General features: G+C 43.3%; 1 protein-coding gene across 1 annotated transcript; it reads right to left on the reverse strand.

Moving 5' to 3' along the window:
- Positions 1–1,574: 1,574 nt before the first annotated feature.
- Positions 1,575–24,577, reverse strand: LOC110533657 (C2 domain-containing protein 2). The gene is made up of 13 exons (XM_021618086.2): positions 23,394–24,577; positions 22,884–22,979; positions 21,164–21,283; positions 19,265–19,366; positions 18,931–19,047; positions 17,520–17,631; positions 14,080–14,188; positions 13,779–13,843; positions 12,044–12,165; positions 11,347–11,527; positions 10,622–10,866; positions 9,930–10,218; positions 1,575–2,066 (listed from the first exon to the last, which is right to left on the reverse strand). Exons 1-13 carry the CDS (start codon positions 23,667–23,669, stop codon positions 1,816–1,818), a joined length of 2,085 nt encoding a protein of 694 aa, XP_021473761.2. The 5' UTR covers positions 23,670–24,577; the 3' UTR covers positions 1,575–1,815.
- Positions 24,578–24,595: the final 18 nt, after the last annotated feature.

The raw sequence follows: 24,595 nt of genomic DNA on the forward strand, positions 1-24,595 counted from the left end.
AACGCTGCTGGGTGTTTCTTGTTCAAAAGTTTCCTGTGTGTATCAAGAATGCTCAACCACCCAAAGAACATCCAGCCAACTTGACAACTGTGGGAAGCAATGGAGTAAACACGGGCCAGCATCCCTGTGGAACGCTTTCGACACCTTGCAGAGTCCATGTCCCGATGAATTGAGGCTGTTCCGAGGGCAAAAAATATGATATTGGTGGAGTTGTCAACACCATTCACTCCTTTGGTCCACCTTCCATTAGATCCCATCAGGTTGCCCTTACTACCCTCTGATTGGACAAGGGTCCAGGTTGGCCACCAGTAGTTCTTCTCATGGTTTAGAAGGCCATACATACAGAATGTTTCAATAATGATGCAAAAAAACTGTAAACTTAAATCAAACAAAAAAATGATCTCATGAAATGGCATGAAGGTGAAAGTTATTCAAATTAGCTCCACCCAAACAGATATACTCCCTGTCAAATATTTCTGCTTCAAAAAAAGGTGAGGGTGAAGGAAGAGCAGGAGGAAGGGAGATAAAGACAAAGTTTTCCCAACCAGTAGTGTATGATTCACGGATCGGGAAGTGGGATCTCTCAGTCAGTGCAAGGTGGTAGGGGTGGAGGCGGCATGGGGAGCTGGAGGACTAGAGGGGAAGAAGCGAGTGGTAGGGGTGGTGGAGTGGGGGGCTGGAGGACTAGAGGAGGGGAAGAAGCGAGTGGTAGGGGTGGTGGAGTGGGGAGTTGGAGGACTAGAGGGGAAGAAGCGAGTGGTAGGGGTGGTGAAGTGGGGAGCTGGAGGACTAGAGGGGAAGAAGCGAGTGGTAGGGGTGGTGAAGTGGGGGGCTGGAGGACTAGAGGGGAAGAAGCGAGTGGTAGGGGTGGTGGAGTGGGGGGCTGGAGGACTAGAGGAGGGGAAGAAGTGAGTGGTAGGGGTGGTGGAGTGGGGGGCTGGAGGACTAGAGGAGGGGAAGAAGTGAGTGGTAGGGGTGGTGGAGTGGGGGGCTGGAGGACTAGAGGAGGGGAAGAAGTGAGTGGTAGGGGTGTTGGAGTGGGGGGCTGGAGGACTAGAGGAGGGGAAGAAGCGGGTGGTAGGGGTGGTGGAGTGGGGGGCTGGAGGACTAGAGGAGGGGAAGAAGCGGGTGGTTGGGATGGTGGAGTGGGGGGCTGGAGGACTAGAGGAGGGGAAGAAGCAGGTGGATGGGATGGTGGAGTGGGGGGCTGGAGGACTAGAGGAGAGGAAGAAGCAGGTGGATGGGATGGTGGAGTGGGGGGCTGGAGGACTAGAGGAGGGGAAGAAGCGGGTGGTAAGGGTGTTGGAGTGGGGGGCTGGAGGACTAGAGGAGGGAAAGAAGCGGGTGGTAGGGGTGGTGGAGTGGGGGGCTGGAGGACTAGAGGAGGAGAAGAAGCAGGTTGTAGGGGTGGTGGAGTGGGGTGCTGGAGGACTAGAGGAGGGGAAGAAGCAGGTGGTAAGGGTGGTGGAGTGGGGGACTGGAGGACTAGAGGAGGGGAAGAAGCAGGTGGTAAGGGTGGTGGAGTGGCGGACTGGAGGACTAGAGGAGGGGAAGAAGCAGGTGGTAGGGGTGGTGGAGTGGGGGGCTGGAAGACTAGAGGAGGGGAAGAAGCGGGTGGTCGGGGTGGTGGAGTGGGGGGCTGGAGGACTAAAGAAGGGGTTAGAGGTGGTAGGAGTGGTGGCGTGGGGGGCTGGAGGACTAAAGAAGGGGTTAGAGGTGGTAGGAGTGGCGGCGTGGGGGGCTGGAGGACTAAAGAAGGGGTTAGAGGTGGTAGGAGTGGCGGCGTAGGGGGCTCCAGAACTATTGGAGGGAGAGTCAGGCTGCGTGTTGTTCCTCCAGGGTGGGAGTGGATGTCTGGGTTGTGGAGCCGTTGGCTTTGCTCTTGCTCTTGGGCAGCAGCTTGCGGTTCAACATCCGGCTGAAAGTGGCTGTGCGTTTCTCTCGGTCCACCGTCACAGGTTGCTCCAAGTACACCAGGTCGTTGTGCGACTGGCTCATACCCGGGTCCTTGCACTGGCGGCGCCGGCGGAAGAACAGCTTGGCACTCTTTTGCAGGAAGCCGCCTCCTGGTGGGAGGAAGAGGATAAAACAAGACGAGGTTGTCGTAAATTAATATAATTCAACAATAACTGAAATTGTGTCATCTACATAGCCGCAGGAAGTAGTTTGGTGATGGGGTTGCTGTGTTTTGGGGGTGGCAGTGGTGTCAGTTCGGCTAAACCTTGGGTATGGCAAAGTGGGGTGTAGAAATACATCCACCAGTTGAAGCTCATTTACTGTACTTCACCAAATAGCATTTTAGAGTTTTAAATTGTGTAGAAGAGCAAAAACAAAATGTCTCTCAGACATTACCACCCCTATATGAGCTTTATATTTGGTTTCAAGGTCTGCGGAATAGCCTGTACAACGTCCTACTCAAACTCATCATACATACTGTAGGCTACATTGACTCATTTATCCTACTTGTGGAGCAGTGCATTCACTGCAGAATGACAGATGCAAAATACACGCTATCAATGCCCACTAAATACCGACATCAATGTGAAAGTAACCAGAGCATAAAACAGCTGACGCGAATGCAAACTATGCCAGATAAATTCTATACATGCACTGAAATAAAAGGCACACATAGGAATGACTTAGCCTACAACCGGGAAGGACACACAGACAAACAAATTCGACCAAGGAATGAAGAAAAATCTACACATTAAGGACGTGCCTGTGATTCAGCACCGCTTAATGGACAGCGCCTCGGTACAGATAGGCATAGTGGAGATCCATGGGGTGTGGCTGAACGGACAGCGTCTCTGTCTAGTAGCCAGCTAGAATAAGGCTATTCAGTTTGTGGGCAGTTAGACATTAACTGGGCACAGTCGAGTAGCCTACAATGCTTATATGAAAACCATCAGAGTGACAGGTGGAAATGCATTATACCAGAGGCAGGCAGGCTAAAGGTAGGGATGCAGGCAGAGGATGATGATGTTGGTCTACATCAAGAAGTTAAAAAAGCCCAACTAGGTAATCATTAATTATTTACAATTCCTCAATTATCGTTCTGTCACTGCAAGACAATGCACATTTGTTATAGCCTACAAGTGTTAATGTCTTTGAAGCCAAAAAGACATATACAGTGCATTCGGAAAGTATTCAGACCGCTTGACTTTTTACACATTTTGTTATGTTACAACCTTCTTCTAAAATGTATTAAAACGGTTGATTCCCCCTTCATAAATCTACAAACAATACCCCATAATTACAAAGCAAAAACTGGTATAAACATTTTTGGAAATGTATTAATAAAAAATTTAAATATCACATTTACATAAGTATTCAGACCCTTTACTCAGTACTTTGTTGAAGCACCTTTGGAGGCAATTACCGCCTCTATTCTTCTTGGGTATAACTCTACAAGCTTGGCACACCTGTATTTGGAGAATTTCTCCCAATCTTCTCTGCAGATCCTCTCAAGCTCTGTCAGGTTGGATGGGGAGCATCGCTTCACAGCTATTTCCAGGTCTCTCCAGAGATGTTTGATCAGGTTCAAGTCCGGGCTCTGGCTGGGCCACTCATGGACATTCAGAGACTTGTCCCGAATCCACTCCTGCACGGTCTTGGCTGTGTGCTTAGGGTTGTTGTCTTTTTGGAAGGCGAACCTTCGTCTCAGTCTGAGGTCCTGAGCAGGTTTCCAAGGATTTCTTTGTACTTTGCTCTGTTCATCTTTCGCTCGATCCTGACTCGTCTCCCAGTCCTTGAAAAACATCCCCACAGCAAGTTGCTGCCACCATCATGCTTCACCGTAGGGATGGTGCCACATTTCCTCCAGACGTGCCGCTTAGCATTCAGGACAAAGAGTTCAATCTTGGTTTCATCAGACCAGAGAATCTTGTTTTCATGGTCTGAGAGTCTTTAGGTGACTTTTGGCAAACTCCAAGCAGGCGGTCACGGGCCTTTTCCTGAGTAGTTGCTTCCGTCTGGCCACTCTACCATAAAGGCCTGATTGGTGGAGTGCTGCAGAGATGGGAGAACCTTCCAGAAGGACAACTATCTCCACAGAGGAACTCTGGAGCTCTGTCAGAGGGACCATCTGATTCTTGGCCACCTCCCTGACCAAGGCCCTTGTCCCCCGATTGCTCAGTTTGGCCGGGTGGCCAGCTCTAGGAAGAGTCTCATCGTCACTCAATGCCCAAGTTAACCTCCACTGTACTCACATCCTACCATACCCTTGTCTGTATATTAGGACTTGAATCTATTCTTCCACGCCCAGAAACCTTCTCCTTTTACTCTCTGTTCCGAACGCACTAGACGACCAGTTCTTATAGCATTTAGCCTTCAGCCGTACCCGTATCCTACTCTGTTCCTCTGGTTATGTAGAGGTTAACCCAGGCCCTGCAGCACCTAGCTCCACTCCCATTCCCCAGGTGATCTCATTTGTTGACTTCTGTAACCGTAAAAGCATTAGTATCATGCATGTTAACACTATAAGCCTCCTCCCTAAGTTTGTTTTATTCACTGCTTTAGCACTCTCTGCCAACCCAGATGTCCTAGGCATGCTTGAATCCTGGCTTAGGAAGGCCACGAAAAATCCTGACATTTCCATTCCCAACAATAACATTTTCCAACAAGATAGAACTGCCAAATGGGGCGGAGTTGCAATCTACTGCAGAGATAGCTTGCAGAGTTCTGTCATACTATCCAGGTCTATGCCCAAACAATTCGAGCTTCTACTTTAAAAAAATTCACCTTTCCAGAAACAAATCTCTCACCGTTGCCGCTTGTTATAGACCACCTTCAGCCCTCAGCTTTGCCCTGGACACCATATGTGAATTGACTGCCCCCCATCCATCTTCAGAGTTCGTACTGTGATGAGACCTAAACTGGGACATGCTTAACACCCCGGCCGACCTACAATCTAAGCTAGATGCCCTCATTCTCACACACATTATCAAGGAACCTACCAGGTACAACCTTAAATCCGTAACCATGGGCACCCTGTTTGATATCATCCTGACCAACTTGCCTTCTAAATACACCTCTGCTGTCTTCAACCAGGATCTTAGTGATCACTGCCTCATTGCCTGTGTGTGTAATGGGTCCGCGGTCAAACAACCACCCCTCATCACTGTCAAACACTCCCTAAAACACTTCAGCAAACAGGCCTTTCTAATCGACCTGGCCTATGTATCCTGGAAGGATACTGACCTCATCCTGTCAGTAGAGGATGCCTGGTTGCTTTTTAAAAGTGATTTCCTCTCCATCTTAAATAAGCATGCCCCATTCAAAAAATGTAGAACTAACAGATATAGCCCTTGGTTCACCCCAGACTTGACAGCCCTTGACCAGCACAATATCATCCTGTGGTGTTCTGCATTAGCATCGAATAGCACACGCAATATGCAACTTTTCAGGGAAGTCAGGAACCAGTATACTCAGTCAGTTAGGAAAGCTAAGGCTAGCTTTTTCTAACAGAAATATTCATCCTGTAGCACAAATTTCAAAAGGTTTTGGGACACTAAAGTCCATGGAGAATAAGAGCACCTCCTCCCAGCTGCCCACTGCACTGAGGATAGGAAACATTGTCACCACCAATAAATCTACAATAATTGATAATTTCAATAAGCATTTTTCTACGTATGGCTACCCATACCTCGGCCAACATCTCAGCACCCCCTGTAGCAACTTGCACACTAAAGTTGTTACTAAAGCCCCATATACTACCCACCACTGCGACCTGTACGCTCTCGTTGGCTGGCCCTCACTACATATTCGTCGCAAAACTCACTGGCTCCAGGCCATCTATAGGTCTATGCTAGGTAATGCCCCGCCTTATCTCAGCTCACTGGTCACCATAGCAACACCCACCCGTAGTACGAGCTCCAGCAGGTATATTTCACTGGTCATCCCCAAAGCCAACACTTCCTTTGGCCGCCTTTCCTTCCAGTTCTCTGCTGCCAATGACTGGAACAAATTGCAAAAATCACTGAAGCAGGAGTCTTATATCTCCCTTTCTAACTTTAAGCATCAGCTGTCAGCTTACTGATCACTGTACACAGCCAATCTGTAATTAGCACACCCAACTACCTCATCCCCATATTATTACTCACCCTGTTGTGGGGGAGGAGCCGTAAGTTACTGTGAGCGAGTGAAACGGGAAGCAGTGAGGAGGGAGAGACAGCAACCAACCAAGCAAGCCAACTTGTGTTATTGTAGACTAATTGCTACCATAGCGAGGTTATTTATCATAAAATATGATTACATAGTACCCGTCTTGACTGCATCATACCGGGAGATGCTAATTAAGCTCCCTCTCTCTCCTTTTTCAACATTTTGTTACGATACAGACTTATTCTAAAATTGATTAAAAAAAAATGTAAAAAATGGTCATCAATCTACACACAATATCCCATAATGACAAAGTGAAAAAAGGTTTAGTAATGTTGCTAATTGATTAAAAAATAAAAATACCTTATGAAAATAAGTATTTAGACCCTTTGCTATGAGAGTCTAAATTGAGCTCAGGTGCATCCTATTTCCATTAATCATCCTTGAGATGTTTCTACAACTTGATTGGAGTCCACCTGTGGTACAATCAATTGATTGGACATGATATGGAAAGGCACACACCGGTCTATATAAGTCCCACATGCATGTCAGAGCGAAAACCAAGCAATGAGGCCGAAGGAATTGTCTGTTGAGCTCCGAGACAGGATTGTGTCAAGGCACAGATCTGGAGAAGGGTATCCAAAATGTCTGCAGCATTGAAGGTCCCCAAGAATACAGTGGCCTCCATCATTCTTAAATGGAAGTTTGGAACCACCAAGACTCTTCCTAGAGCTGGCCACCCAGCAAAACTGAGCAATCAGGGAAGAAGGGCCTTGGTCAGGTCAGGGAGGTGACCAAGAACCTGATGGTCACTCTGACAGAGCGCCAGAGTTCCTCTGTAGATATGGGAGAACCTTCCAGAAGGACAACCATCTCTGCATCACTCCACCAAACAGCCATTTATTGTATAGTGGCCAGACAGAAGCCACTCCTCAGGAAAAGGCACATGACAGCCCACTTGGAGTTTGCCAAAAGGCACCTAAAGGACTCTCAGACCATGAGAAATAAGATTCTCTGGTCTGATGAAACCAAGGTTGAACTCTTTGGCCTGAATGCCAAGTGTCACATCTGGAGGAAACCTGGCACCCTCCCTACAGTAAAGCATGGTGGTGGCAGCATCAAACTGTGGAGATCTTTTTCCGTGGCAAGAACTGGAAGACTAGTCAGGATCGAGGGAAAGATGAACAAAGCAAAGTACAGAGAGATCCTTGATGAAAACCTTAGACTGGGGTGAAGTTTCACCTTCCAACAGGACAGCAATCCTAACCACATAGCCAAGACAACGCAGGAGTGGCTTTGGGACAAGTCTCTGAATGTCCATGAGTGGCCCAGCCAGAGCACGGACTTGAACCTGATCTAATATCTCTGGAGTGACCTGAAAATAGTTGTGCAGCGATGCTCCCCATCAAACCTGACAGTTTGAGAGGATCTGCAGAGAATGGGAGTAACTTCCCAAATACAGGTTTGCCAAGCTTGTAGTGTCATACCCAAGAAGAATCGAGGCTATATTGCTACCAAAAGGTCTGAGTAAAGGGTCTGAATACTTACACAAATGTGATATTTTATTTATTTACTTTGTATTTATTTACTTTTGTATGCTTTGTCATTATGGGTATTGTGTGTAGATTTATGAAAGAAAAAACTTTTTATGGCTGCAGGGGCAGTATTGAGTAGCTTGGATGAAAAGGTGCCCATTGTAAACGGCCAGCTCCTCAGTCTCAGTTGCTAATATATGCATATTATTATTAGTATTGGATAGAAAACACTGAAGTTTCTAAAACTGAATTATGTCTGAGTATAACATAACTCATATTGCAGGCAAAAACCTGAGAAATTCCACTTCCTGTTTGTATTTTTTCTGGGGGTGGCAGATTTTCTACCAAGCTCTCATTGAAATTACAGCGAGATATTGATGAGTTTTCACTTCCTACGCCTTCCACTAGATGTCAACAGTCAATAGAACTTTGTCTGATGACTAATGTGAAGGGGGGGGGGGTCGAATGAGACAGGAAATAGTCACCACTGCCACGAGTTGACCAAGCTTTCACCATGCGCGTTCACAGGGAAAGGACCTGCGTTCCACCGGTCATCTGAAGTCATTCTAACTCTCCGGTTGGAATGTTATTCAAGATATATGTAAACAACATTCTAAAGATTGATTCAGTACACCGTTTGACATGTTTCTACTGACTGTTACGGAACTTTTGGACATGGTATTTTCTGGTTTCTGTTGACTCCAACATGGCGGCTAATTTGGCTGTTCTGAGCTCCGTCTCAGATTATTGCATGGGTTGCTTTTTCCATAAACCTTTTTTGAAATCTGACACAGCAGTTGCATTAAGGAGAGGTATATCTATAATTTCATGTTTCTAACTTGTATTATCATCTACATTTATGATGAGTATTTCTGTTGAAACGATGTGGCTATGCAAAATCACTTGACGTTTTTGGAACTAGTGAATCTAATACACCAATGTAAACTCAGATTTTTCGATATAAATATTAACTTTATCAAACAAAACATGCATGTATTGTGTAACATGAAGTCCTATGAGTGTCATTTGATGAAGATAATTCAAGTTCAGTGATTCATTTTCTCTCTATTTCTGCTTTTTGTGAATGCTATATTTCGCTGGAAAATGGCTGTGCTTATTGTGGTTTGGTGGAGACCTAACATAATCGTTTGTAGTGCTTTTGCTGAAAAGCATATTTGAAATCAGACACTTTGGTGGGATTAACAACAAGATGAACTTTAAAATGATATAAGACACATGTATGTTTTAGGAATTGTAATTATGAGATTTCTGTGGTTTGAATTTGGCGCCCTCTATTTTCACTGGTAGTTGTCATATCGATCCCGTTAGCGGGATTGCAGCCATAACAAGTTAATACATTTTTAAATAAAGCTGTAACGTAACAAAATGTGGAAAAGGTCAAGGGGTCTGAATACTTTCCGAATGCACTGTAGTTCCAAGTTGGCTAGACTTGAAATATAAATATGAGCGGGCTACTCACCAGCATGTGGACTTGCTTGAAAGATTGTTTATGAAACCTGTGTTAATTTTCTGTTATGCCTGCTACAAGAAGTTAGTCATTATTAGTGAATGTGCATTATGCACGGTTCTAGTTAAATTTGTAACAAAAAACACATTTTAATAGACAGACTTGAAAGCCAGATCAGTGATTATTGCAAAAAAGGATATCATTTCACAAACCGGAAATTCTTTAGATCATTGAAAATGCAGTGTATTTGACCTTTAATTGTACAACAAAGCTTATTTAGAGAAAACATTATTTTTTTAAGTGTGATATTGTGATTCGTTAAGATATGAATTTTAGTCCATATTGCCCAGCCCCAACTCTGGTCTTGACAAATAGCACCGACCTTGATAGAAGTGCACCTAAAACTGCTCCTACAACGCAGCTTGGAGCTTTTGCAGCCTAAAAGATGTTATACCATCTGGAGGAAAATGTGAATGTCACATTTCATAGATGGATAGCATGCTAGTCTAGTCACTACTGTACCAAGCTACTAACAGCTGCTTGTGAGGTAACTTACTCTTCAGGAAAACATTTCTGGTTAGCAATGGTATCCTCTTTAAGATGGCAAAGAATAAAGAGACAAGGGAAGGGTGGAGATAGGAGGAAGGAAAAATGAGAAGACTGGAGTGGTGACCAGGATCATAAGGACTTGAGTTGAGTAAGAGCGTTACCAAAGTGATATGCCCGGTAGAATATTGTAGGAGAGAATAAGGCTAAAAATAGACAACAATAAGATCTTAAAGATTTGCCACAGTGCCGGCATAGGGCACCATCCCATAAACTCTCACCCCTGCTCTTTTTGGAGCCCGACTCTGAGATGCAGAGGGACATGGAGGTTTTATCTGCATTTCTGTCTGGGTCCTCTTCTGCTTGGCTTGCCTGCTGGGCTTGAGCCTGGACAACTCCACTGGGGCCCTCCTGGGGTTCTGACCACGCCTCCGGGAGGTTGCTACTGGCTCCTACTACTGAAGCAGTCGCCAGAGAAATCTCCTGAGAACCCTGCTCCGACATGGAGGCATCCATCGCAGCAGCGTAGCCCACCATCAATGCCATCTCATCATCCTGAGAAAGAGGGGTCTAAGAAATGGAGTACAGAATAGAAAACCCACTCTTAACATTTAAAAAAGAAGAGCTGAAAAGCCTCTAAGAGGTAGAGAATAGCCTAGCGGTTAGAAAAAAAAACTGTTGCTCTGCCCTCGAGCAAGGCACTTAACTCTAATTGCTCCAGGGTCGCCATCAATAATGGCTGATCCCTGATTGTGACCACAATCTTTGTGGGTGTGGATATGCAAAAAACATTTGCATTCCACACTTGTGCAGGTTACCCACTTGCTAATGCAGTGAAAATGGGCAAATATAAGCATCCCCTATTTGACCTTTGGAGTGTACTGCCGAGCTGCTCCATATGGTATGCCTTTGAGTTCAAGTGTCTTTGGGTTTCAGAAAATCCCTAACCAAATCTTACGTATTATTATGGTACCTTGGCCACTCCTGAGATGATGATGGTGCTCTTCTTGACCGGGGACTTGAGCTTCTGCTTGGCTGACTCGTGGAGCTGGCGGATGGCGGCCTCTGCCACAGGATCGGACCCATTGAGCATAAGCAGCTCTGTGTCGGAAGAGGACAGGGCCTTACTCCCCATCGTCCCCAGCATGGATGGCTGCTCTGACACCCTCCGAGACGACAGCTTGGACTTGGTGCCGCTGGGAGGCTTCAAGGGGGTCTCTGAAAACATACAAGATCTCTTGGATAAGATCCTCATCATTTTATTGACATTAATACCGGTAACTGCATTCTATACATTTTATTTAAAATAAGCTGAGCTCATCTCCTGTAAGCAACATCTCATAGTAATGCCTAGACAAGAGGCAGTCGTCATGTGTTGAAAAAAAGTCCAAAAGCCTCAACATCAAAGCCCAAGAGAATAGTTGTCGATAGTATGTGGACAAGGACTATATTACCTCCAAATTATTGCCTTATATTTACATTTTAGTCATTTAGCAGACAGAGCGACTTACAGGAGCAATTCAGGTTAAGTGCCTTGCTCAAGGGCACATTAACATATTTTCCATCTAATTGCCCAGGATTCGAACCAGCGACCTTTCGGTAATTGGCCCAAAGCTCTTAACCTCTAGGCTACCTGCTGTCATACTTTTGGGGTTCCATCTTAAACGTTAATTGTATTGTTAAAGACTCAATACGTACGCTGGGTGGGATTTTTGCTCAGTCCAGGCAGTAGTGGTCGAGCTGGTTTACTCTTCACTGCAGTGATTGTGGTGACCACAGTACCGCAGGGCATGACCGTGCGGTCCATTTCCACTCTCTTAGTGAGGGCTGGAGTAGGGGGCTGCCACGACCGCACCTCGCTAGGTTCCAAGTAGGTAAACTTGGGGACGAGAGAAAGGATGGAATGACATGATTCATTGTGTAAAACGGTAAGGTACTGGATATGAATTTGATATGTATTAAGAAGTTAAAATGTCCAAAGCAGATATTTTTATTTCTATATCAAATCATTTCTGGGTAACAATTAAGTAACTTACTATGAATCTTTTCAATAAAATGGCCAAAAAGAAACAAAAATAGCTTCTTAGCTAAGAACAATTTGACAAGCAAGAATTTTGCTAAGACGGCCTGGGAGTGAGGAGCGGAAAACTAGCTGTTACTGGCAGAGAGGTTTGGAACTCTTTCTTATTGGTCTGTTAACCAACTTACCACCTGGTGATGTCACCAGGCAGGTCAAAACTCCATCCTACCAAAACAGGCTGACATTTCAGGTGGTCTTTTTTCACAGCTCTTACAGTAAAAGGGCATTATCATAATGTTCACAATATTATTCCCACCTCAGAGTGGAAATATATATAAAAAACACACTGGGCCTTAAAAAAGGCAGTTATCTTGCCTCAGCAGTAAGTGACCCAGTCACTTGGTCTTTGTCTTTGGATATGAGGGCAAATGTTTGCTGTCCTTTGGGTTGCTTCTTCACCAGATGAAAAGGCACAGACACTTGACCCATTAAGGAGTCTGTCAGGAAGACAACACATGCCAATCAGTTTGCTATAACAAGACTTCATACATACAGTTGAAGTCGGAAGTTTACATACACTTAGGTTGGAGTCATAAACTCGTTTTTCAACCACTCCAAATTTCTTGTTAACAAACTATAGTTTTGGCAAGTCGTTTAGGACATCTACTTTGTGCATGAAACAAGTAATTTTTCCAACAATTGTTTACAGACAGATTATTTCACTTATAATTCACTGTATCACAATTCCAGTGGGTCAGAAGTTTACATACACTAAGTTGACTGTGCCTTTAAACAGCTTGGAAAATTCCAGAAAATTATGTCATGGCTTTAGAAGCTTCTGATAGGCAAATTGACATCAATTGAGTCATTTGGAGGTGTACCCGTGGATGTATTTCAAGGTCTACCTTCAAACTCAGTGCCTCTTTGTTTGACATCATAGGAAAATCAAAAGAACAGCCAAGACCTCAGAAAAAAAATGGTAGACCTCCACAAGTCTGGTTCATCCTTGGGAGCAATTTCCAAACACCTGAAGGTACCACGTTCATCTGTACAAACAATAGTACGCAAGTATAAACACCATGGGACCACGCAGCTGTCATACCACTCAGGAAGGAGACGCAGTCGGTCTCCTAGAGATGAACATACTTTGGTACGAAAAGTGTAAATCAATCCCAGAACAGCAGTAAAGGACCTTGTGAAGATGCTGGAGGAAACAGGTACAAAAGTATCTATATCCACAGTAAAACGAGTCCTATATCGACATAACCTGAAAGGCCACTAAGCAAGGAAGAAGCCACTGCTCCAAAACGGCCATAAAAAAGCCAGACTACAGTTTGCAACTGCACATGGGGACAAAGACAGTACTTTTTGGAGAAATGTCCTCTGGTCCGATGAAACAAAAATAGAACTGTTTGGCCATAATGACCATCGTTATGTTGGGAGGGAAAAGGGGGAGGCTTGCAAGCTGAAGAACACCATCCGAATCGTGAAGCATGGGGGTGGCAGCATCATGTTGTGGGGGTGCTTTGCTGCAGGAGGGACTAGTGCACTTCACAAAATAGATAGCATACTTCCAAAGTTGTGGCAAAATGGCTTAAGTACAACAAAGTCAAGGTATTGGAGTGGCCATCACAAAGCCCTGACCTCAATTCTATAGAAAATTTGTGGAAGGAACTGAAAATGCTACCAAATATTAATTGAGCGTATGTAAACTTCTGACCCAGTGGGAATGTGATGAAATAAATAAAAACTGAAATAAATAATTCTCTCTACTATTATTCTGACATTTCACATTCTTAAAATAAAGTGGTGATCTAACTGACCTAAGACAGGGAATTTTTACTAGGATTAAATGTCAGTAATTGTGAAAAACAGAGTTTAAATGTATGTAAACTTCCGACTTTAACTGTATAATTTTGCTCACAAACAACAATTAAGTCAGTGTATGAGTAAAATGACAACATTAAGGCTATCAGACATATTTTAAGGGTGATAAAAAGCTTCAATTGTTCTTAAATTCAAATATTGTGGGTGTGCATCAGATATACTATTAGTATCCTTACCTCTCCCTGTGACTAAATTTAGAGATACAAAACAAATATATACTTACTCTCCTGAGGTTTCCCATCATCCAGCAGCTGAATATTGAGCTCTTTTGATCGTCCATTCAGCTCACTTGGTGAGAAAAAGAGGAACATTTACAAAACTGAGGACGAGCAACAGGAAGACTGAGGGAGCGAGAGGGACTGTGGGTTGGATATTATGCGACTGAGTGGCAAGTGTTTACTAAGAGATTGATCTCACATGTCACTATAATGTCTACTAGCTTCATTTTTTATTTCCATATAAAAAGGGCTCTGTAAAGACTCTCTGGCAGCAGCAGTAGCAGTGGATCTCGAGTCTGGACTCACAAGATGAAGGGCTGGTCCCAGGCTGGGCTGGCTGTGTTTTGTAGGACTGAAGTGGAGAGTTTCTGTGGAGGGTCGTCTAGCTGCAGCACACACAGGGGATTCATTCTGCCTGCGAAGTGCAAACAACAGAAGAGGAGTTCAACAGAAATGCACAGCCCCATACAAATCAAACATTGGGGTTGATTGGTACAGTACACTGACAACCCAAGTCATGAGCATTATAATGTTTGAACATTAGATTAAGTCGACGTTCAAGTAATTGTTGGAAAACTAAATAAAATGGTTTATTTTACCTTTATTTAACTAGGCAAGTCAGTTAAGAACAAATTCTTATTTTCAATGACGGCCTGGGAACAGTGGGTGAACGGCCTTGTTCAGGGGGAGAACGACAGATTTGTACGTTGTCAGCTAGGGTATTTGAACTTGCAACCTTTCGATTACTAGTCCAACACTAACACTCTAACCACTAGGCAATGCTGCCGCCTCGTTGTAATTGACGTTGGATGTCTGAACCTACAGTATTAGAATGAGTTCATTCTATTTCTATGGTCTGAACACCTTAGTTTAGGCATAAACATTTTTTGGGGCATTACTGCTATTAGCCTATAGAAATGCATGGAATAAAAGATTCACTACATGGAACATATTTTAGATTCTTCAAAGTAGCCACCTTTTGCCTTGATGACAGCTTTGCACACTCTTGGCATTCTCTAAACCAGCTTCATTAGGAATGCTTTTCCAACAGTCTTGAAGGAGTTCCCACATATGCTGAATACTTGTTGGCTGCTTTTCCTTTACTCCGCGGTCCAACTCATCCCAAATCATCTCAGTTGGGTTGAGGTCGGGGTGATTGTGGAGGTCAGGTCATCTGATGCAGCACTCCATCACTCTCTTCTTGGCCAAATAGCCCTTACACAGCCTGGAGGTGTGTTTTAGGTCATTGTCCTGTTGAAAAACAAATTATATCCCATCTGTTTTTTGCGTAGTGGGACTAGTGTATCGCTGCAGAATGCTGTGGTAGACATTCTGGTTATGTGTGCCTTGAATTCTAAATAAATCACGACAGTGTCACCAGCAAAGCACCCCCAAACCATCACACCTCCTCCATGGTGGGAACCACACACGCGGAGATCATCCGTTCACCTATTCTGTGTCTCACAAAGACACGGTGGTTGGAACCAAAATAAATCTCCAATTTGGACTCATCAGATCAAAGGACAGATTTCCACCACTCTAATGTCCATTGCTCGTGTTTCTTGGCCCAAGCAAGTATCTTCTTACTGGTGTCTTTTAGTAGTGGTTTCTTTGCAGCAATTCAACCATGAAAGCCTGATTCACGCAGTCTCCTCTGAACAGTTGATGTTGAGATGTGTCTGTTACTTGAACACTGTGAAGCATTTATTTGGGCTGCAATTTCTGAGGCTGGTAACTCTAATGACCTTATCCTCTGCAGCAGAGGTACCTCTGGGTTTTCCTATCCTGTGGCGGTCCTCATGGGAGCCAGTCATCATAGAGTTTGATGGTTTTTGCGATTGCACTTGAAGAAACTTTAAAAGTTATCAACATTTTCCGGATTGACTGACCTTCATGTCATAAAGTAATGATGGACTGTCATTTCTCTTTGCTTATTTGCACTGTTCTTGCCATAATATGGACTTGGTCTTTTACCAAATAGGGCTATCTTCTGTATACCACCCATAGAGTACCTTGTCACAACCCAACTGATTGGCTCAAATGCACTGAGGAAAGAAATTCCACCAATTAAGTTAAGGCACACCTGTTAATTGAAATGCCTTCCAGGTCACTACATCATGAAGCGGGTTGAGAGAATGCCAAGACTGTGCAAAGCTGTCATCAAGACAAAGGGTGGCTACTTTGAAGAATCTGTCATATAAAATATATTTTGATTTCTTTAACACTTTTTTGGTTACAACATTATTCCATAGTGTTGAGGTCTTCACTATTATTCTACAATGTAGAAAATTGTACAAATAAAGAAAAACCCTTGAATGAGTAGGTGTGTCCAAACTTTTGACTGGTACTGTATATATTTTGGGACATGTATTCAACCCCATATTTTAGGCACTAAACTATATCCATACATATACACTTCCATTAATTTGTTTAACTGGTCTTGTTCCCAGTCGTGAAAATTTCCAAAGGGTCATAATGGTTTGTAAGCCAAACCGTATGGACGCTACAGATGTTTTCGTGAGAAGACCGATTTTCGGGATGTCTCATGGTCTGAAAAACAGATTTAGCTCTGCCACCTATCACTGCAGATGCGGAAGGGAGATATTGGCGGGTGAGGTAGATTGAGAAGCACCAAAAAACAGATCTCTCTGGCTGAAACAGATGGACTGATGTTTTTTATTGTTATGTAAATTAGATTTTCTCAGGGCTGCCAGAAATTGCAGAAGGGTTAATAGCAAGATAGTTACTTGTAGTGACAGTACATTTACATTGAGTGTACAAAACATTAGGAACACTTTCTCTTTCCATGACAGACTGGCCAGGTGAATCCAGGTGAAAGCTAAGATACCTTATTGATGTCACTTATTAAATTCACTTCAAATCAATCAATTAAAGAGGAGACAAGTTAGAGGGATTTTTAAACCTGGAAACAATTGAAACATGGATTGCGTATATGTGCCATTCAGAGGGTGAATGGGCATGACAAAATATTTAAGTGCCTTTGAACAGGGTATGGTAGTAGGTACCAGGCAGGTTTGAATGCATCAAGAACTGCAACGCTGCTGGGTTTATCCAGCCAACTTGACACAACTGTGGGAAGAATTCAAATCAACATCGGCCAGCATCCACGTGGAACGCTTTTGACACCTTGTAGAGTCCATGCACGAACGAATTGAGGCTGTTCTAAGGAAAAAGGGGGGTGAAACTCAATATTAGAAATATCAGTGTACATGTCAATGGCTGAGATAAAGTCAGTCTGGCTATCAGGCTTGTAACAATGAATAATGTATCAACTGGTGGAGACACAAGTTGCCCTGGCTATTGCATAGCTGCTGCCTCCTTGGCTTTATGCCACACTGCACATTTCAACAATAAACCCTATCAGCATAGTTGTCCTCTTAGCTTTAATGAAAAAGAAGCAACAGGGGAGAGAAGTGCTGAACACTACACATCTAATTATCAACAGTAATGTATACAGGGAGAGATGCTCTTCTCTCTCCCTGCTGTGGATGATGATCTGCAGCTCTGACAGCCCTGCTACTGTAGGCGAGTTTGGAACCACATTGAGTAGGCTTCAATGGGTTCAACTGATGTCAGAAAATAACAAGTCTCAGCAGCTTCTTGGGGTTCATGCTACTGTTATCTCTGCTGGCAGCCACCTCAACATGAGGCACATGTGGCGCTGTAGCAACACTTCATTGTTTTGCCCATGTTTTCATGGTTGAACCAGGTTATGATCCAGTTACCTGCAGCACCGTCCTCCTGCTCCTTACATGTCACTCGGATATTCTTCACCAGCAGCTTCCAGTCGTGAGCGCGGGGGGGCTTGGGTGGTGATGTCACCTGCTTACAGGCCTCCTAGAGAAGCGGACAGAGAACATGCCGATATTAGGTACTACCATATATTATATAGTGGAGAGAAGTGTAGAGCTACAGGGTGTGCATGCTTTTGTTCCAGCCCAGCATTAACACACCTGACTCAGGAACGCGTGGTGTGGAGACTAAGCAACCTAACTATGTTGATATACAGCACTGCTGCATATCAGGCAATCTATCAATAGAGAGGTATAGAAATGGCCAACAGGTGACAGGAGCACAATGTGCTGACAGGGTGCATTTGTTGTTGTATGTCTTCGACAGGTTGACACAGGAGGGAAAATGTATTCATGTCCAGTCTTGTCAAAATATTCCCGTACTGTCCTGATTCTGCAAAAGTTCTATAAACCCGGAACTTTCCTGTCCCGTCCCGATAAAATCCCTCCCGTCCCGAACTTGTTCTCAACTGGCCTACCTGGTTAAATAAAGGTGAAATAAAAAAAAGGGTCTTCCAAATGGACGATGACCCCAAGCATACTTCCAATGCTGTGGCAAAATGGCATAAGGACAACAAAGTCAAGGTATTGGAGTGGCAATCACAAAGCCCTGACCTCAATCCCATAGAAAATGTGTGGTTTGCGAGCAAGGAGGCATACAAACCTGACTCCGAAACACCAGCTCTGTCAGAAGGAATGGGCCAAAATTCACCCAACTTATTGTGGGAAGCTTGTGGAAGGCTACCTGAAACATTTGACCCAAGTTAAACAATTTAAAGGCCATGCTTCCATACACTAATTTAGTGTATGTAAACTTCTGACCCACTGGGAATGTGATGAAAGAAATAAAAGCTTAAATAAATCACTCTCTACTATTATTGACATTTCACATTCTTAAAAGAAAGTGCTGATCCTGCCTGACTGACCCAAAACAGAGAATTTTTACTAGAACTAAATGTCAAGAATTGTGAAAAACTGTGTGTAAACTTTCGACTTCAACTGTACATAGACATGGAACATTAGTCACTTTAATAATGTTTACTCATTTCATATGTATATACTGTATTATATTCTACTGTATTTTAGTCAATGCCACTCCGACATTGCTGGCTACAACTGGAATGGGTTGATGGAAGGGGAAAATGACCATATATTTTACATTTCATTTTTATTAAGTAAACTATAATCGTTTTTTTTTTCCATTTTCACACATTGCATATTTCTATCTCCCCCCAAAAAAACAGTTTATAACTATTCCTGTACTGCCTGTTCCTTTGGTCTGTCGATCCTGTCCTGACCCACGGGAGTCCTGTTCCAGTGTCAAACTGTAATGTCTTCCTCTCACCTTGACCTCTGTGGCCTGAGCAGGCCTGCAACTCAGCATCACGGAGGGACGCGCCGCACACAGCAGCTGTCTCAGCACGTCCTTTACTGCAGCCACACTTGGGCCTGTGGCATTGTCCTGACAGACAAATGGATCAACACTCCACCATCACATCACTAGCAATCATCTCCATTACAGTTTGACTTGTCAGGACTGATGATTTTTGGAAACATCATAAAAAAATAAAACATGTTGAGGTTTGCAGTTTACCCTCAGGAAGTATTGAAGAACTTAGTTTTTCAAATGTTTGCCTTATATATATTTTATACCACAGACTGTGGGTTATGGGCCATACCTGTGTGAAGCTGGGGCTGAGCTGCAGGTCCCATGTCTCCAGATGGGACACCCCCCAGCCCACCCAGACCTCTCCTTCAGCCTCCCTTATCTGCAAGTCCAACTGGGGAACAGAGGGCAACAGAAAGGCCATGAGCAACAACACAGTTGTTATATTATCCCAAATACAAGCTTCACCCCTGCAGAGTGCAAGCCAACACAATGAGCTGTAATTGAGCAGTCCACCATAGAGAGAAAAAGAGCGTAAGTGAGAGAGAAGGAGAGTGAACGAGTGTGGGAGAGAGACAGACAGAGGGCTATGTGCTAGTGGGAGAGAGGACTGTGTGCTAGTGACTGGGCCATCCTGTCCCAGCATGCGTAGAATCCACTCTGACTGTACAGCCAACTATGTCATACTGGAAAAAGTGTAGGCCTTAGTGTTACATAAAGCACAGTACAAATGGAGTCAAGTAATGGTGAGTAAAGTACAGCAACCATATTTTGCCAGAAGCACTACTATTTCCATGGGAGACGTATCATCCATGTGTGGGAAAATGTTAACAAACACGGTATCATTATAGTCATGGGGAATGAATATAGCCTAGTGTCTTATGGTTTAGGAAAAAATACCTGAGAACAAAAGGATTCCATTTATAGTAGCCCATCACGTCAGTCACATGAAATGCCCCACTGCAATGATACTACAGTTGTGTTACAACTGTGTGGTTACACATGGCCAAAGTACACTAAGCTGCAAAAACCACAGAGCGTGTGAGTGAGGCAGAAAGAGAAACACACTGGCTCAATATACTGTTCAAATACATCTTTCACAATCACTCATAACAAGAACCATTCTAGTGTCAGTCAGTCGCAATGTGAAAAAGGATGAACATATTTCAAAAGGCCTGCCCCCAGGACTTTTCCAGAACAAACTGAAGGAGGGGAGGGAGTATGAAAAAAAAATAACAATAGCCTCCTTCTACCCCTCCCAAATACAACAACCAATCCAAAACCCTAACAAAAGGTGTCCTGACCAAACCAAACCTAGTCCTGGCTTTAGATTTTTTTTTACCTCTCACCGGACTTGTATTTATGACAGGATCAGGCCCACAACGAGGCCACCAGATTTATTTTAAAAAATAGCTTTAATTTAATTGGGTTAACTTCAACAGCCACTTACTAGCCGTGCATTTGCAACCGCTTAACAACTAGCTCAATAACTTAGACGGGATGGAAGCTTACAGAGCTTTATGTAATATACCCACAACACACACTCCGGCTGTCTTTCTCACTTTCATGATGTTCAATATGAAACCACAAGTAGTACTAGGCCACAGCAAGCAACCTAGAGGGAAAAACCAGCAGAGGGAAAGGCTAAATTGCTAAACATTACGGTTGAGCCCGAGTCAGAGATTTGACTTTAAATGGTGCCCAGTTACGGGCGATGCTAATAAAATGGATGTATCAAGCCATTTCTACCTTGTTTAACATGAAAGAGGGAACATTTCTCAACATCACTTTTTAGGTGAGAAATTATTCTTACTTTCTCTCTTCTCCAATGACAAAAGTGGAGGTAGTAGGAAAAATGGGGCACCTTTACCAAGAAGGGGCTCCTATACCTCCTCCGGTATTTTACATTAGACAGACAGTGATTTAAATAAGATTTCCAGGACATCTTCCAACCTCTAGGCCCTCGCCTTTTAATCCGATTCTCATAGCAGGAGCAAAGCTACGCTGAAGTGTGTCATGTTCAATAAATCACAGAGCTTCCTCCATTAAGACAACACAGGGAGAGAACCAGGAGCCCCCCCTCTCTCTTCCTCACTCTACCTTTGTTTGTCTAAAGCATCGCTCCAATAGAGATGGGATGGGAAAGATGTTAGCTGCAGATGTAGTGAACATAACTGTTGTGTTCCTTTACCTGCACTTCAAGTGGCGATATCTTCATGCTGTACCTACAGGGCTCTCCTGGAGACATAGCTGATGGTGATGCACTGAGGGAGAACTGAAGCCTGTCCCCGACAACCTTGCATTGTGCCACCTTGGGGAAGACAAGACAGCATACAGTTACAATAGTACCGTACAATAATCAAGGTTACACAAAAAAAATACTATTTGAGGTAAAAAGGTGCTTGATGCTAAACATGCCCAACCATAATTGTGGTATTCTTGCAAAGTACATACATGGTTCACATTCAGACTTGTTTACCTGGTTTTCCTCAATGTGTGTGTGTTAATGTTGTATTACTAGTTCAGTGTGTGACAACAATCAACTTGAAAGCTCCAAACATGAAGTATGTCATCATACTGCCCATTTCTCCTAGCAGGACCATCCTCATCATCACTTCCCTCATCTCCTTAGTGTTGATTAGTACTGGGCTGGCTATAAGGAGACAGCAACTAAGCTTCTTACTGCACACTCACTAATGCAGGCAGGTCAAGGATAAGCCTTTGTTTACCAAAGTCTCTAAAAACAAAGAAGCAGCATCTGGATCTTGCATATTACAGAAAATCCTAAACAAAAAAAATTGAGCAGGCATTTAAAAGGTGCAATGTGTAGAACTCACTTCAACATTTCCTGGTTGCTAAAATTCTAATAGCTCTCCGAATTTCAGTTTTTGACAAAACAAACAAGTGCAGAGAATGATTGTACCATCTAAACCGCTGTGAAATGTGTTTTCAATAACCAAAAATATTGTATTTTCAGTCGTTTGATACTGGTGTACAAAACCGAAAATGTAAAAGATGCAAAAACAAAACTTAACAATGGTAATCATAGAAATAGCACACACAGAACAGATATACTGCATTTTAGACTTGCTTTCAATGAAAAGGACAGATCTATAACTCACGTCTAGGTGAATTTGGTCAGGTCGCCAAAAAAGTTACATATTGCAGCTTAAATAACAGACTAGTCCATCTGAAAAACCCTGCTTTGCTTTTCTTTCCATACAAAATCTGCTAATGCTATTGGTGAAAATATTATTGATTTACTGAGAATGTATAAAAACAGTGAGAATTCTCTTCACCTTTTTAGAAGAGGCGCTGGTTATATGAGGATCCCATAAACTTGGAGCTGGAGAGGAGGTCGTAAAAATGTGCTATTGGCTCTGGCCAGACAATTTAAGGCGAGGAGGAAAATGTTTGGAAGTGCCAGTGAAGCTAATGGACATTGTGTGAATCAGAATATTGGCCACTGCGGACCTGAAATTAAGTTAAAAGGCTGCAGCACCAATAGAGCACTGCCATTGACATTGAATTACAGTGGAAGATTCGATTGACTATAGAGGCTGGTTATGACATTAGGGCACATTGATTAGGAAATGGCAACAGCATAAATGCTTTCTTTACTAACTGTAGTTAGTGTTTAAGAGGCCTCCACTGTCAAACTAAAAACAACTGCAAAACTATTTCAGTGGCTGTAGGCGGAGGACGACGCTGCACTGGGTTCAACAATGACCCAATTGATCCAGATTCCTCCTCTTACCTCAAACTTGATTTTAATCAGGAAAATAAGCATTTAGAAACAACAATGAACATATCTGAACTATACGGAATCATGTACTGAGCTTTTCATTCTGTGTGCAATTTGTTGCTAGCCATTCGATGAGAGCCAGTCTGAGACATGGATTTTATCTTACCTTCTGACCAGCAGATTTTTTAAAGCTGGACACTTGGCCAACCACCAGCTCTGATGACTGAAGGCTCTCCTCTTCAAATGTTAGTTGCACTGGGCTCTGTGTGAGTTAGGAGTACCTGGGTCAGGTGGTGGTCAGCAAAAAGCTATACCCCAACAACTGACATTATCTCAACATTAAAAGAGTCACAGAACAGGTTACAAATGGATCATGTTTACAATTTGGTATGAGATGAAAAGGTTACAAGGAACAGTAGCAAGGTACAGGAATCAAGATTGTTGACACTGGATTCTGTGAAGGTGATTTCTTCTACTACGAGGCTCATCTGTGTGCTCAGGTCTTGTTTCATTTAATACAGATCCTGTATTCATATGTTGTTTGTTCTGGTATAGAGGATTCTTTCTAACGTCTGTCACTGCCTTTCTTATTCATTTATTTAGCTACAGGCAACTTGTGTAAATCCATAGTAATTTGGAAAGTTAAATAAACTAGTGTATGGGTCATGGGACTCACCCCAGACTTCCTCGATTCGTCATTCAACGCTCTGCACCAAGCAACTCTCCATTGACTTTTCCAGCTTTTCAGTGACAGCGCCCATCCCAACAGAGCGTCCGCTTCCTCCGAAACCGCATTGTTTTGCTCAGGCTTCTGTATCCGTAGATCGTCGTAAAAATACTGTATTAGATACAGTATCAATGTAATGCTGGATGCAATGAACAGTGTTACCATGCAAAGCCACTGCAAGTCTCCCAAAACAGAATTTGAAAGGGGACTTTCTGGGTCAGTCATCCTCAGCAACTGACTTAAATAGCTGGCTAGCTATTTATTTAACTAATGACAATTGTCTCTTGACAGTAAGACCAGCACAAAAACATGGTCTGATGCGCTTTTGAATTAAGTCCCCGTCATTCAAGACAATGAAGTTAGCTAACGTTTGCCATCTAACTGAGTTATGGATCCAGCTATATTAGCAATGAGAGCAAGTCTTGTCAACAAGTTCAACCACTGAACAAGTAACTCTATGCAATGTTAGCCTTTTATCTGGTCAATAATATCGTGGTTACTGATGGAGGCTCAACATCCAACTAAAATATCCCAAGATAAGTAACTATAGACTTAAAGGAAGTCTATAAAACTGCAGTAGAAAGCTAGGTAGCTAACAAGCAAGCAATATAAATGGTTTCCTTAAAGTTAATGCAAGTAACTTAGCTACCTACTAAATAACGGAGCATTGAGTAAGTTAGACCAAGCAAGTTCGAGCAAGCTCCACTCATCTCTAACGTTAGCTGCACACCATTGTATGTCTGTGTTTGCTAGCTAGCCCCTAGCATTGCTAGCCAACAACAGTAAGTCAGCTAACTACACATAACGACGAGCTTTTCATAAAAATTGGCTAGGTAGGATCAGACCTTTCTCTCATTTAGATTACAAGTCAACGGTAGCTAATTTAGCAAGTTATCTAGCTAGCTAATATCACGTAGTCCAAAATGTAATGTCAATGAATCGTTTTTGCCGTCCATGGCGTAAAGCCAAGTGAAAGTTATTCGTGGCTTCAAACGACGAAACAAATGTATTATTTTGTGAAGTCCTTATCTATAAAGCCCCATCACACGCTTGAAGACCATCTCCGATACCGTCGATGACCGAAATCGAAAAATTGCAAATGTCATGTGATGTGGCATGAACTGCTATTCCCAGAGTGCATAGCGATACCT

This window comes from Oncorhynchus mykiss, chromosome 10 (assembly GCF_013265735.2).
Source record: "Oncorhynchus mykiss isolate Arlee chromosome 10, USDA_OmykA_1.1, whole genome shotgun sequence".
In the NCBI taxonomy this organism is placed as follows: Eukaryota; Metazoa; Chordata; class Actinopteri; order Salmoniformes; family Salmonidae; genus Oncorhynchus; species Oncorhynchus mykiss.

What these genes read in the sequence shown, in the direction of transcription:
- LOC110533657 (XM_021618086.2), bottom strand. Translation starts at nt 23,669, where the DNA reads ATGACTGACCCAGAAAGTCCCCTTTCAAATTCTGTTTTGGGAGACTTG. An exon ending in ACGAATCGAGGAAGTCTGGG is followed by an intron (nt 22,980 to 23,393) that starts GTGAGTCCCATG and finishes TAACTCACACAG; the next exon opens with AGCCCAGTGCAACTAACATT. An exon ending in TATCGCCACTTGAAGTGCAG is followed by an intron (nt 19,367 to 21,163) that starts GTAAAGGAACAC and finishes TCTGTTCCCCAG; the next exon opens with TTGGACTTGCAGATAAGGGA.